The sequence below is a fragment of the Lolium perenne genome, chromosome 3, assembly GCF_019359855.2.
Source record: "Lolium perenne isolate Kyuss_39 chromosome 3, Kyuss_2.0, whole genome shotgun sequence".
Classification (NCBI taxonomy): Eukaryota; Viridiplantae; Streptophyta; class Magnoliopsida; order Poales; family Poaceae; genus Lolium; species Lolium perenne.
Genome location: NC_067246.2, coordinates 55,097,111 through 55,110,948, shown reverse-complemented (window position 1 = coordinate 55,110,948; position 13,838 = coordinate 55,097,111). Strand labels below are relative to the sequence as shown.

The window sequence follows — 13,838 nt, the reverse complement described above, 5'->3', positions numbered from 1 at the left end:
GAAGTGCTTATTTATATTCCATTATGATTGCAATGTTGAGAGTGTCCACTAGTGAAAGTATGATCCCTAGGCCTTGTTTCCAAATACTGCAATCATCGCTTGTTTCTTGTTTTCTGCATCTTTACTTCCTGCAATATTACTACCATCAACTGCACGCCAGCAAGCACTTTTCTGGCGCCGTTACTACTGCTCATATTCATTCATACTACTTGTATTTCACTATCTCTTCGCCGAACTAGTGCACCTATACATCTGACAAGTGTATTAGGTGTGTTGGGGACACAAGAGACTTCTTGTATCATGATTGCAGGGTTGCTTGAGAGGGATATCTGTGACCTCTTCCTCCCTAAGTTCGATAAACCTTGGGTGATCCACTTAAGGGAAACTTGCTGCTGTTCTACAAACCTCTACTCTTGGAGGCCCAACACTGTCTACAGGAATAGAAGCGTGCGTAGACATCAGTGTCTCAGATTGAACAACTCTATCGCATTCAGAGTTCGGTGCTTCGCAGAGAACTCGTTGAGGTGGTACCTTGTTTTCCTGAAGGGAGGTAGAATTCCAGGTCGGCATGCATATCCAGCATCTCTAAGGTAGAACTTACCCTCAGGGATTTGCAACCCATCAGGCCTTGACAAGTTATCGGCCAGGATGCTCGCAACATGAGCTGAACCCTCCCACCCAGCAAGCACATAGGTGAACCTCATATCAAAATCCACAGCTGCTAGCACGTTCTGGCTGGTGTAGTGCTTCCTCCCGCGGAATGCTGCAGATATTGATCTCGGTACCTTTACAGTGACATGACTACCATCAATAGCCCCAATGCAATCCTGTAATTTTTTTTAGCACAATCATGTTTCTGAAAGTAACACACATCTGATAGGTACAAGGAACATGATTTTATACTCACCTTGAAATAGGGGAACCACCTGTAGCTGTTCTTGATCTTGGTTGGTGTGTTCGTTAATGCTAGCTTGATCGTTTCACATCTAACTTCCCCAATTGCGTACAACACCTGCTGGGAGTACCGAGAGATAGTCTATGTGGATCGTCTGAAAGTGCTATGGATGACTCTAAACCTTTGATTATGATCCACGACATGAAGAAACATTGCGACTTGTTCTTCGACAGACATGTGGATGCTATCAACTAGCAGTCCTCTCTCCTTGAACGTTTTAACAAGTGCATAGAAAGGGGTTCTTCTCATCCGAAGCATCTGGATAGCCTCTACATCGTTGCAGTTGTAGATGTAGTTTAGGTTGGCAATCTTCTTCTGATCTCGTTGTAACATAGGACCGTAAGTCACACGAGGAAAAGCAGCATGCCTAACTGCTCTCTTGTGCACAATCAGGATCCAGGATTGTATGCAAATGATAAGTGCTGCGGCGTGATACACAAGCTGGAGCTGGTCGGTCTACTCAAACAAGATCTATGCATTATGAACGGTCTTATCGAACCCAACTAGTTCTACCAACATGAATCAAACACTACAGTAGAGCAAAGGAGTTTCCCCTTACCTCCGTCATGGTGGACGACGGGCACGGCCGAAAGCCGCCGCAGATGTGCGTAGGCTCCACCGCGGCTGGAAAAGAGGACCCTGGTCCGACGCCGGAGACCAAAGGGAGATGCGCGCTGTCAGATCTGGGTCGCCGCCGCTGGTGCGAAAATTGGGGGAAGGCAAAATTTGGGAGGGGGCTAATGGAGAGGGTAACCGAAGATGGTGGTTACCCGTACCTTTGTCGTGCAACGCCGCTGGGGTTTCGGCTTGTCCCGCCATGCCGAGGCGGAGCTCCCGCGCGAACGGCGTTATCGATTTTCGTCTCGCCAGGGCTTGGCCCTGGAGAAACTGTCAAACCGGGAGATCCTCCGGAGCTTGTCCCAGGGGTGCTTTAAGACTCGTGCTATGCAAGAACGCGAGTGAGCCCAGGGAACCAAACGACCCGCAAAATGCTGGACCGATGCGAGCCAAGGGGCGCCCAGGCTACCAAACGGGCCCTATGTTGGTGACCGATGCACGACACGGCGACGCGCCGGCGCGCACGCACCCAGGCGTGCATCAACGAAACGATGGTCGGGACTCTACATCATGAGGGCAAGCATGGCGACAAGCGCGCAGAGGCAGAGCGGCTTGACGTGTCACGTATGCACGGAGCCAAGAGAAACATCATGACGGGATCATCGTGGGCACGCACGCGGGCTCGTGCGAGCTTCCAACGATGCTCCAGGAGAACACGACGACCACCCACACATTGATGCCACTGCCACCCGCCCGCACCTTGCGCATGTACGTACCGGGGCAATCTCCACCTAGGCGGTCCTGCTCCCAAGGCTCGCCGGTAGCCCTGGCCGGCGAGGGCCCTCCTATCCCCTGTCTCGCCCTCAACCACGAGCACCGGTCAACTAGAAACATTTCCCATTCCCCATGTCAGCAAAACCACTTTCCAAAGTAGCTTACCACCGACAGGGGGTCCATTAGATGGTTTTGAAAAGTTGTGGGGGCTAAGTGTGCCACTTCAAACTTGAGGGGGTGTTGGGTCCCCTTTGTGAAACTTGTGGGGGTTATATATGCTTCTTTCTGCATCCACATGTGTTTAGATCACTTATTTTTGTTCGTATCTAGTTTAATTTAAAATATCTTTAAAAAGTACATTATTGAACAGAGGAAGATTTTACACGCTTCATCATACTCCCTCCGTCTCTTTAAATATGGAACGGATGGAGGAGAGAGTATACTAATTAAATTTGGAGGAATTTCGAAGGTGGGCTCCATGAAACATGACACATTTAACTCAAGGGATATGCCAATCTAGGCAATCTTTGCAAGATCGCCTTGGTTCCTTTGAGATCAGCCTTAGCCTTTTAAAAATATGAATTCCTCGCCTGTACAACATATGCTTATAATTCGTAATATGTAAGGAGAGGGGGAGGTTATGCTCAGTTAACATAGATTTTGCTCAGTTGGTAAGATTTCCATTTTGATTATTTCGCAACCAAGAATTAACTTAGTACAGATCGGGCCTTCTAAGGTCTCTATTGTACAGAAAAGTTCCTTTTTTATGCAGCACAGAAGTGCCCATGGCCACACAGATTCCTTCCCCGGATATCACACATGAATCTCAATCGCCTCAGCCATGTGTATTGCATTTATCACCTCAAATACATGGCTTCCACCACACACAATCGAGTCTACATTCGGAATTTTAGTATTGTTATTGTATATAATTTTTTCCCTTGAGTGACTACTTCTTATTAGGTTCATATTTTCAAATGTATCTTGTTTAGCCTATTTTAAGGCAACTCTCTCCACACAAAACTCTAGCAAAATATTATCCTCATTTTTCTCTGATTCTAAATCTTAAAATTTGGCCTCCTTTCTTTTCAAAATCCAAGGCCGGCCCAAACAAATTTGGACCCAGGGTAATAATAATTTACACCAAAGTTTTATACTTTTGTAATAACTTATGTTTATTATACTATTATATTACAATCTGAATGGATGTATCTCTCCAATTACATAGCGAGAAAAATAAATAAATATGGAATGTTATTAGTATTAATGTTAGAAATAATTTATTCTAATTTACATTCAAAAATATAGTTACGACGTGCAACATAAATGTATTTTTTAACAACTAATTGTTTTTTTTTGTAGATGTTCGCTAAAAAATGTTAAAATCATATGTCTCCTTAATTTTTGCATACCCATTAACATTAAATATCTTTAATATTTGATAGACACATTCATACATTCTAACAAGTATCTTAAGAGCGATTTCAGGTGTACCTTCAATGTAATTAAACTTATGGAAACTTCTAGAGTATTAAGTGAAATGTTAAAATGTAACAATCTGGCTGCTTTGAGATTCGCTAACAAGAGTAACTTATCGGCGATAGATTTTCGTAAATTATTGATGGATAACATTAATGAGGTTGTTGATAAACGTGTAACTATTTTGAGAGATATAGAGAAGGATAAATTGTCAGTAGCAAAGCTTATAACAAAAAGTTGGCAATCTAATATGCAAAATGATTTTGCCAATTGGGTCAACATATAGAAAATTTGGCAAATGTTCTCCGAGTTGGGAGGGTCCTTTCAGGGCATGAGAGTAGTTCCCGAAAACTCATTTTTTTCGATAAAGAGCATATATTAATATCGCGGAGATACCAATTACACCCAGCCTCTGCAACAACATCATACCCTAATGGCATAAAGGATGCACACAGCCAAAAAAGAGAAAAGAATTACAAAAAGAAAGGTCCCGCTACAGAGATCCATAACTTGAAACAGCAACACTAACACTACCAAGACAACACCAGAAGATCAGCTTCGCCATAAGCGACGCCTCCAATAAGGAAACAGTGCACAAACGCTGCTGTCGCCCGATCATAGATCTTAGGTTTTCACCCTGAAGAAAGTCATCTCTCTCAAAACAATGCCTTCAACAAGAACATTGCCAGGCACAACCAATTAAGGCCAGACCTTGGGCTTTCACCCTGAAAGATAAGACTCTGAACTTCTCCTGTGCAGTCGCCCCCACATACCAGTTGTTGTTTCAAGTCACGAAGCACCAAGCCAATTCCACCTCACCACCAAGATCCGACCATCATAGCTATTCCACCGATCTTGGCTTGATGACCTTCTCGCTAGCACCATGGAAAGAAAACGAACTCCATGATATTAACAGCCAGCAGAGCTTCGAAGCGCTCCCTCTGAAACCAAACGGTCAGATAAAAAACATGGGTGCGAACGACCGAAACCACCCAATCCAGCAATCTTCGGGCATTTATCGCTCAATGAATTTCGCCGGCAGGGCCTTCCGGAACCCGACAATCCACCCAAACTGGTGGGAACAAGCATCCAACAGATCTTCAAACTTGGTGCGAGAAGAATCGTAGAACCACCACCTTTATTCTTCGACGCAGACGAAACAGCCCCCACGCCGCCATCCGCCGCCCGACGACGACGAAGGAGGTTCAGAAATCGATCATCGCCTCGCTAAGTCGTCGCCGCCAAGCCCATGGCGGCCGCAGATAAGAAGACTCGGCAGCAGTTGCGTACCCCGGCCATGAATCCGGTGGCGCTACCAATGGTCGCTCGAACGACACAGCCAAGGTTGTCCTCGCAGCAGGCCATGGAAGGCAAAGCAGCGACCAGGCCCTGTAGGCCCAGATCGGACCCAGGACCCATGCCGCCGCCAGTTCGCCGTGCCACCGTCGTCCAACCGCCGGCATCCAGCACCAAGGCCAGCCCCGTGCGCCTCTGCGACGACGCAGGGCAGGACCCGCCCCGGCGCCGACAACCGCCGTGCCCCACAGCCGCGGCCACCCGAGGCATCTTCGCCGGGTCAAGCCAGCAAGGCAGCCGCGCGCTCGCTGTGGGCGCCGCACGCCGCTCGAGGCAGCCGCACGCCCGCTTTGTGGCCGCCGCGCGCCCGCCGAGGTCGCCGCGCGCCCGCCGGTGGCCGCCGCGCCGCGCGCGCCGTGGCCGCCTCGCGTCCGCCCGTGGCCGCCTCGCGTCCGCCGTGGCCGCCTCGCGCGTCGCCCGTGGCCGCCGCGCCGCTGCGGCGCCCTGCGCGCCGGAAACGCGAGGGAAGATTGAGGCGGAGAAGAACCGCCCCGCCGCCACCATCCTTGAGGCGCGCCCGGCTTCGCCGGCGCCCCCTCCGGCGGCGGCGCTGCGGGGGAGGGGGAGGCGGGGTCCTTGGGGGCGCTAGGTTAGGGGAGCGGTTCTTTCCCGAAAACTCATATTTGGTGGAATCTTTAGAAAGCAATTTACTACCTCGAGATCGCAATGGAAGATATCTAAAGAAGTTCAACCCGAGCGTCTGCAAGAAGCTTAAACGCACGTGTGGCCATATATAATTATCGCCCTTAGCATACATGGTTGATACAGAGTTATCGCCCTATGAACGAATGGTCGATGGAGTTCAGAGATAGTATGCAACTGCTAGAACAAACGCAATGTATCAAGCACAGAAGATTCCGATGTTTGGTCCTGAGCGTAGGAAAATCGCTCAAATATGCTTTGTGAGCTCGACGCACCCCTGCGCGGCCTTCCACGCCGCCTCCCGCGCCGTCTCCGGCGGCCCGGTCTACGTCAGCGACTCCGTCGGCAGCCACAACTTCCCGCTCCTCCGCCGCCTGGCGCTGCCCGACGGTACCGTGCTGCGCTGCGAGCACCACGCGCTCCCCACCCGCGACTGCCTCTTCCTCGACCCGCTCCACGACGGCCAGACCATGCTCAAGATCTGGAACCTCAACAAGTTCTCCGGCGTCCTCGGCACCTTCAACTGCCAGGGCGGCCGGTGGAGCCCCGAGGCGCGCCGCAACAAGTGCGCGTCGCAGTGCTCCGTGCCCGTCACGGCGCGCGCCGGGCTGGCTGACATCGAGTGGAAGCAGGGCAAGACGCACCCCGTCCCTGACGTTGAGAACGCGACTCAGTTCGCCGTCTACTTCGTCGAGTCCAAGAAGCTCGAGCTGCTGCTCCCGGACGAGACGGTGGAGATCACGCTCCAGCCCTTCAACTACGAGCTCCTCGTGGTGGCGCCCGTGAGTGTCCTCCGTCTCGCCAGTGGTGGTGGCGCTGGGTTCGCGCCCATCGGGCTCGCCAACATGCTCAACTCGGGTGGCGCGGTGCAGGCCTTTGAGACCAACCGCAACGGGGACGAGGTGACAGTGGCGGTAGCCATCAAGGGCGCAGGGGAGATGGTGGCTTACTCGTCGGCAAGGCCCAGGCTGTGCAAGGTCGACGGCGAGGATGCAGAGTTCGCGTACGAAGACGGCGTGGTCACCGTCGCCGTGCCGTGGACCGGGTCGTCGTCGAAGCTGGCCCTTGTCGAGTACATCTACTGAATCTCTGATGAGGATACAAGGGCTCTGTCGTCCGGAAGCTTTTATGTCCGGGTCGAAATAATAATTTATTAGTGGGAGCTTCCAAATTGTCATAGCTCGTAATAGGTTTGTTTACATTTTGTTTCGTCTCCTGAAGATTTTCGTGTGCATGAACAATCAATATAAGTTAAGATTTTGGTGCATCCTTGTTCACTGTTTTTTTCTTCATAAATACATATATCTATATGTGTTTTAGTGTGTAGATCACATATTTTTATTTATATATAGTCTACTCTAAAATATTTAAAAGGTTTTACATTAGTGAACAGACAAAGTACATGGTTTACACCTAATTTTTTATGCATACTGAACAAAGAAAATACATATGGCATTACACAATCTGCTCCCATTTGTTGATCCGTGGTCAGTACTGACTATGGCACAACAGTTGTCTTCACGTATGGTAGGTAGTGGCTTTCTCAATGAAAAAAAATTGATAGGTAGTGGAAAATTCATAACGAGTTTGCATGGTGAGCTCAACAAACGATGCTACTAATTAAAATCTGATGGGCCCAATGAAACATGTCACTAATATAAATCCAAGGAACAAGGCAATCTTAACCGAAGTTCGCTGTGGTTCGTTGAAACTCACACTGGATCCTTTCAAAAAATATGAATTCTTCGTGGTGGCAAATGGATTGAACCATCCAAATGGTACAACTTACCTGCTGATGAATTCCATTCCTGCTAATAACTTCATATGCTGAACTACTTTTGGACAATAGTTTCCAACATATTTTCTTTTCCACATTTTAAAGTAGTTTTTTTTCTCTCAAAACCATAGATAAATATTCTCCCACTTTTTCCATAATTCTAAGTATGAAAATTTGGCCTTTTTTGTCCTACAAAATCTAGATCAGAGGCAGTTTAACTAAACATAATTTACACTAAAATTTTATACTTTTCTAATATTTTTTTATTATACTAGAATATGAATAAGTGTATCTTTCCATTTACACAGCGAGAAAAATTAAACTAAATATGATATGTTATTTGTATTAATGTTAGCATTAGTTTATTGTAATTTACATTACAAACGTACTTAAGATGTGCGCAACAAATGTATTTTGCAACAAAAAAAAGTTGTTAGTTTTTTTTGTAGACATTTCCTAAAAATTGTTAAAATCACATGCCTCCTTTTTTGGCATATGCTGAACATTAAATATCTTTAATATTTGGTAGACACAATCATACATTCTAACAAGTATCTTACGAGCGAATTGAGTGTATCTTCAATGTAATTAAACTTATGGAAACTTCCAGAGTATGAAGTGAACTGTTAACTTGATTCTCTATAGATCTTTTCATGGACAAAAGTGTGTTACAAGTTACAGTGTTTTCACTTATACTAATCACCAATCGCATGTATGACCACCCTCATTATTGATTTTGTAGGTGTAGCGTGGTGACTTTGGATTGTTTGATATGTTCTCTTGTCAACACTATGTTGAGTAATCTTTACTACTCCATCCGTTCATTTCTATAGTGCCTATAGTTTTTTGGCACAGAGTGATGTTTTGGCTCCCAGGTGCATATGCTCCCTTTATTTTGAAATGCATATTTGATACATTTTGAAATTTTAAAAATTTCAAACGAAAAATTCCCTTGTACATCTTCACACGCTACACGTGTACAAAGTCTTTCCATGAAAAAACGACTTGTCATTTGGTCTGTGTAAAAAACACAAAAATTGGTTCTAAAAATAAGTCTTTTTGTGAGACATGTTTTGTCTTTTTTACATCGACCATAAAAAATATCGAAAGTTCGCGAAACTATACAAACGCATATAGATTGTCAACATGTACATGAGAAATTTTTTGTTCGAATTTTTTAATAATTAGAAATATGTTTTTTAAGTAGAGGGATCATATGCACCCGGGAGCCGAATTGAATTTCCGCATAAATTAGCGTAATAGTATTTTTTACACAAGACCCCCTAGCTAAACGATTTGAGATTAGCGTAAAATTTGGAAAATCCATATCTTCCTAACTTACCATAACAAATACCACAAATCTCTCTTATTGATTCTCCATATATGTGCAGCCAAGTTCAATTAAGGAAAGTAAAACATTGCTGCCTAATTTTAAGAAATCGTTGGGCCATGCATTAGGAATATCAATTAATTGTTTCCAATTTTGTATGGATTTTTTCTCACGCATATTGTGTGGGAGCTGAACGAGGGAGGGGGTAATTGAAAAAAATCCAAACTACAACCTTATATTCTGAAATAAATGCTAAAAATCTATAGGCACTATAGAAAGAAATGGAGGGAGTATTATATACGAGTCCGTACGTCGTCAAAAATGTTTGATGTCACACATAGTTCCCCGCGTTTGCAAATATGGAAAAAATCAATTCGGTAATAGACAGAAATGATTGATTTACCCTTACGCGGAGAATTAATTTCTCATAAAAATTTCCTTTCTTTCTCTGGAGCAAAAGGAAAGAAAGATCAATGTGCATGGGGTAGTTTCTATTTTATATGCATCGATCCTTTAATCTCGCTCGAGCATTGGAGAAATTGATCCTTTTAAAAGATGATCCTTTCCTTACTAATCATACGCGAGTACAAGAGTACGTACGTGGTCTCACCCTTGCATGAAGAAACCAAAATCGGCACCCAATCCTATCTCCTTTAACTCAGGTACCCAAAAAAGATTGAGACAATCCACTCGTTTATGGTTTCCCTTAGTTCCCCGAATATACGCATATAGTGTCTATATGGAAGGAAATTGTTCGTTCGTTTTCTTCCCTGCTCCCTGATTCTTTCCCGATCAAAAAATCAATGATTTTCAGGTGCAGGAAAGGAGCAGGCAGCGGCGGTGAGCCGGTGACAACACCGGCGACACACTCATTGGAGATGGCCGTCATGATTGAGTTAGTAGCCATGATTTTACGTGGATACTCAGGTAATGGCAGCCACGGCATGGGCGTGGTGATGGCGTTAGTGGGCGCGGAAGATGGTGTCAGCACACAGGGTGCCCAGAGAGGTGAGTGCATACGTTTTACACCAGCGAAGGCGGTGCAGGCCTTGCGGCGATAGCGAGGCGGTGGTGTGGGTCTTTCCGAAATTGGATTTCGAGATGTCGCGCGGAAGGTACTGCTCCAACAACTCCACTTGTGTTCCTTCTCTGAAGTCCCAGACCTGAGGCACGCCGAGCGGATGATTTGGATGATAGACGTGTTTATGTTTTACTTGATGTTGGCACGAATTGTATTCTATTCGATTTTGATCTTATTTTTTGGAGCAGATGTGAGAAATTACCAACTGTGGCGCCGATGTGGAATTGATCTGATCAATTGCCTTTATTTGAGAACATTGATTAATAACGGTTTTGCTATGTCTCAGTCAACTGAGATTTTCTTATGTCTAAGTTACTTACAAAAATGTGCTTTGAGTTGCACTTTTATGTTAAAAAAGTGCAATTGCACTTTTCTGACAGAAATGTGCAACTGAACCAGTTGCACTTTTCTTTGAACTATAGTTGCACTTTTCTGAGTTGACCAAGAAAATCTCAGTCAACTGAGACATAGGCACACCCGATTAATAAAGGAACTGTTCGGATTCTCCCCAACTCCTCAGCTGTGCTCCCGGAGCGGGGAGCGCGGCTCCGAACCCATCAAGCCCGGAGCATCGGAAGAGCAGACTGGAGCAGCCTATGGTTCATCTTTTTGGAGTAGAAAGCGAGCTTCACGCCCTCCGCGCGGAGTCAGAGAGTTCGTAGACCGGTGGGATTCCAAATAGGTCCTCATTGTTTCGCTGGTGATTTCATGCTTAATGTTCCGGGTAATCATGAACCACTATTTTTTCACTTTCTTACAACCATTATTCATCCTTCTCATAGTTCTCTATTCATACAATTCTCTGTTTCGGAGTTTGAAACCACAATAGATTATATTTTGTACACTTGATACAACAAAGTTGTTTCAGCTATTTTGGTAATTTGTTGTTCCTTTGATCTTCTATTTTTCAGGACCAAGTTTTAAGATTCCATCCGGCGATGAGACATGGATATATTAATTTTTTGTTTTCTAAAAAATTGACATATATCTTATAAGCAACACCCTCTTTCATGTTTTTACCCTGCTAAATTTTTGTTGATTGCATTCTCATCGGATCTTGCAGAAACCCTCGGAAGTGGTGGTTGTACACTCTCCCAACAAGTTGACACTAAGGTTGAAGCAAACCATAATCAGAGAGGAAGATGATTTAATATTAATTAATTAATTCTTCATATGCTGCATTTGTAGACTAATAATAACATTTGTCTGCCTGTAAATTGCTCGGTGCAATAAGAGTTGCAATGAGTAAGGCACGTTGCTTGCCGAGACTCTTCCATCGCCAACATGGATGATGGCTGCATGGACATTTCCGTCTCCACCTTCCAAAAGTGGGTATCAAACTCGCTTTAGTGGACTGCCGCCGAGACACTTGCACTCGTCGCCATGGTTGCCACTCTTGAAGAAGACTGCCAATCCGATTTCTTGGTCTTCTAGAAGCAGTTTGTGATCGCTAAGGACCTCACCTCCTCGTGGCGGAATACGGGGCTGTGTGTGAGGGTGTCACTATTCCTCGGCAAGTTTTCCTGCCTGACATCCTCCATAAATGACTCTTTACAAGCCTTTTTCCAATCTGGTGTACCTTGAAAGCTTCGTAAAAGCCTCCTAGCATCTATCGTTTCTTTTTGAAATCACAGCATCTAACGTTTCTTACAGTACGTACATGCATGCAATTAGCATGGAGGAAGATAATTAAAAATCACTTACGAATCAAGAGGAAGTAGGCAATGTGAAATTTTTGCAATTGCATCTGACTGCACGAACTTAGTTACTGACTGCACGAACTTGATTACTTCAATGACCCAGATGTGTAATAGGGCGTGTGTGTCATAATAGCTCAAAGAAAGGGGAAAAGGTATGTGCATCTCAATGAGGATGTATATGAAAGCTTTTTTTAATGCTTTATTTAGGATACAAACTAAACATAATTGTATTCAACAGAGATACTTGTTGAATTGTAGTTTTCTATGCATATATAATGTCAATTTGTAGCTTTTTATCTAATCAAAATTTAGGAAAAGTATAATCTTATTTTTTTGGAAACATTAAATACAGCGTTAATTTTCATGTATACTTACATTTGCGATAAGGAAAAAACTAATAGGGACCGTGGCAACGCACGGGCACTTAACTAGTAAATAATAAAAGGTCGGTATGCATATTTTCGATGCGCATGTCAGTTTCTCACACCTTTTTAGGACAAAAAAAAAACAACCCTGTCAAACTAAATTTCTCCCTGCAGCTTTCATGTTACCATTGACCGTTGAGTTCACAATGGCAAGGGTGTAATTGAGAAGCGGGGGCAACGAAAATAAATGTCTCAATTTTTTACTTGGGGAATGAGAATTTGATATTGTGGTCGGAACAAGCAGAACCATGGACAGTTGTAGGACAATCTTCTTGGAAAATAATGGTATTGTGTAATTGTCCTCCACTAATGGCTCTGCCGGTCAGCCCGTGACATGAGAAAACACGGACCAACTTTTTTGGTTTTGGTGGAGTCTTTTCTTTAGCAAAAGATTACTTGCAGGGTCAAACTAGCATAGAGGAGAATGATTAGATTGTAGAACCGTAGTAATTTCCTTACAACTTTCGTTCGGGCCTCTAAACATCCATCTACATTTGTGTCCCCCGCGTGCTTTGTCCCGTTCCATTTCTTTCCGCCGTCACACCGCTTCTCTTCCCCTTCACGGCAGCTCGGTAGCGCACTGATCCATTGATTCGCCGCTAGGCCAGCTCTTCGCCCGCATGCAAGCTGCAGACCAGCAGCAGCGGAACCCCACATCGCCACATATTAGGCCCGTTTGGTTGGTTGGGCTGGATTTCTGCATCATTCGCGCATGAAGGCTCGGTATGTCGCAAACGGGCCACAGGCCAGATCAGCCTAGTGTTTGATATCCTATGTTGCATCGGTCTGATTAGAAGTGCAGGTTGCTTGGATGTTTGAAGAAAGTGTTACATCTATGTTCAGCCACATCACATGTGTTTGGTTGTAATTTTACGCACTCGACAGAGTACTTAGTACCTAATCCTAGCGTCAGAGTGGTAAGACACATACGCAATTTTCAACAGGCTCTACATGCCAACATTACATTCACATATGCACAAAAGTAAGTGTTTAACAGCCTGGAGGCCAGCACAGCAACTAACGGCCAGCACAGCAACTAACGGCGAGGGTCGGACAACACCAGAGATAGGGATCAAGCACATAACCTTAACGGCGAGGATCAACAAAAGGGCCCTCGTGATGCTTCCTGCAGCTGAAGATGCTGGAGCACGAAGTCTCCTTCCTGAAGACGTCGACCTTGAAGCCGTCGTCCTTAGAGGTGAAGATGATCATGTCGTCGACGCGTAGGTCAATTCTGGTGGCGAATTCGCTCCAGGACTTGATGAAGCCGACGCGTTCGGCCCTCCACTGGAGATGCACCTTCCACTCGCAGCGCTCGCCCATGTACAAGCACACCTTCACCAGCGGGACATTGTTCTTTAGCTTTTACTTGCTGATCAGGTGCTGCTCCATGTAGGGCGGCACGGCGAGGGCAAGGAGATCCGGGCTCTCCAGGTGCACGAAGTACGCCGGTACCCGCTGCCTGGGAACGTGCCCCAGGTCAGCAGGACGACCGGCGTGAACCCTTGGCGCGGTGATCTGCTGATGGGCTTCCATGAACCCTTCATTGGGGTTACAAAGCTGCACCCGGACGGCTATGTCCCTTGCGTCCAGTATGGGCCCGTCCGGGAAGGTTTCCAGGAAGGGCCAGTTCTGCAGATGCAAAGAGTTAGTGATACTTGCATTGGTGAGCTCCAATGGCAATGACAATCACAAGATCATCATGGAAATGCCAATGTCAAGATCCATCATGGCCATGACATTGTCAAGTCCGTCATGGAG

The 13,838-nt window shown here is 45.5% G+C and overlaps 2 protein-coding genes across 2 annotated transcripts; one reads left to right on the top strand and one right to left on the bottom strand.

Moving 5' to 3' along the window:
- Positions 1 to 458: 458 nt before the first annotated feature.
- On the bottom strand, positions 459 to 1,523 carry LOC139837890 (protein ALP1-like). Its single transcript, XM_071827197.1, has 2 exons — positions 1,515 to 1,523; positions 459 to 827 (listed from the first exon to the last, which is right to left on the bottom strand). The coding sequence occupies exons 1-2, from the start codon at positions 1,521 to 1,523 to the stop codon at positions 459 to 461; spliced, it is 378 nt and encodes a 125-aa protein (XP_071683298.1).
- Positions 1,524 to 5,958: 4,435 nt separating this feature from the next.
- On the top strand, positions 5,959 to 7,041 carry LOC139837889 (galactinol--sucrose galactosyltransferase-like). Its single transcript, XM_071827196.1, has one exon. The coding sequence runs from the start codon at positions 5,959 to 5,961 to the stop codon at positions 6,847 to 6,849; it is 891 nt and encodes a 296-aa protein (XP_071683297.1). The 3' UTR covers positions 6,850 to 7,041.
- The last annotated feature ends 6,797 nt before the right edge of the window (positions 7,042 to 13,838 follow it).

Coding starts and splice junctions, on each gene's coding strand:
- LOC139837889 (XM_071827196.1), top strand. CDS start 5,959: ATGTATCAAGCACAGAAGATTCCGATGTTTGGTCCTGAGCGTAGGAAA.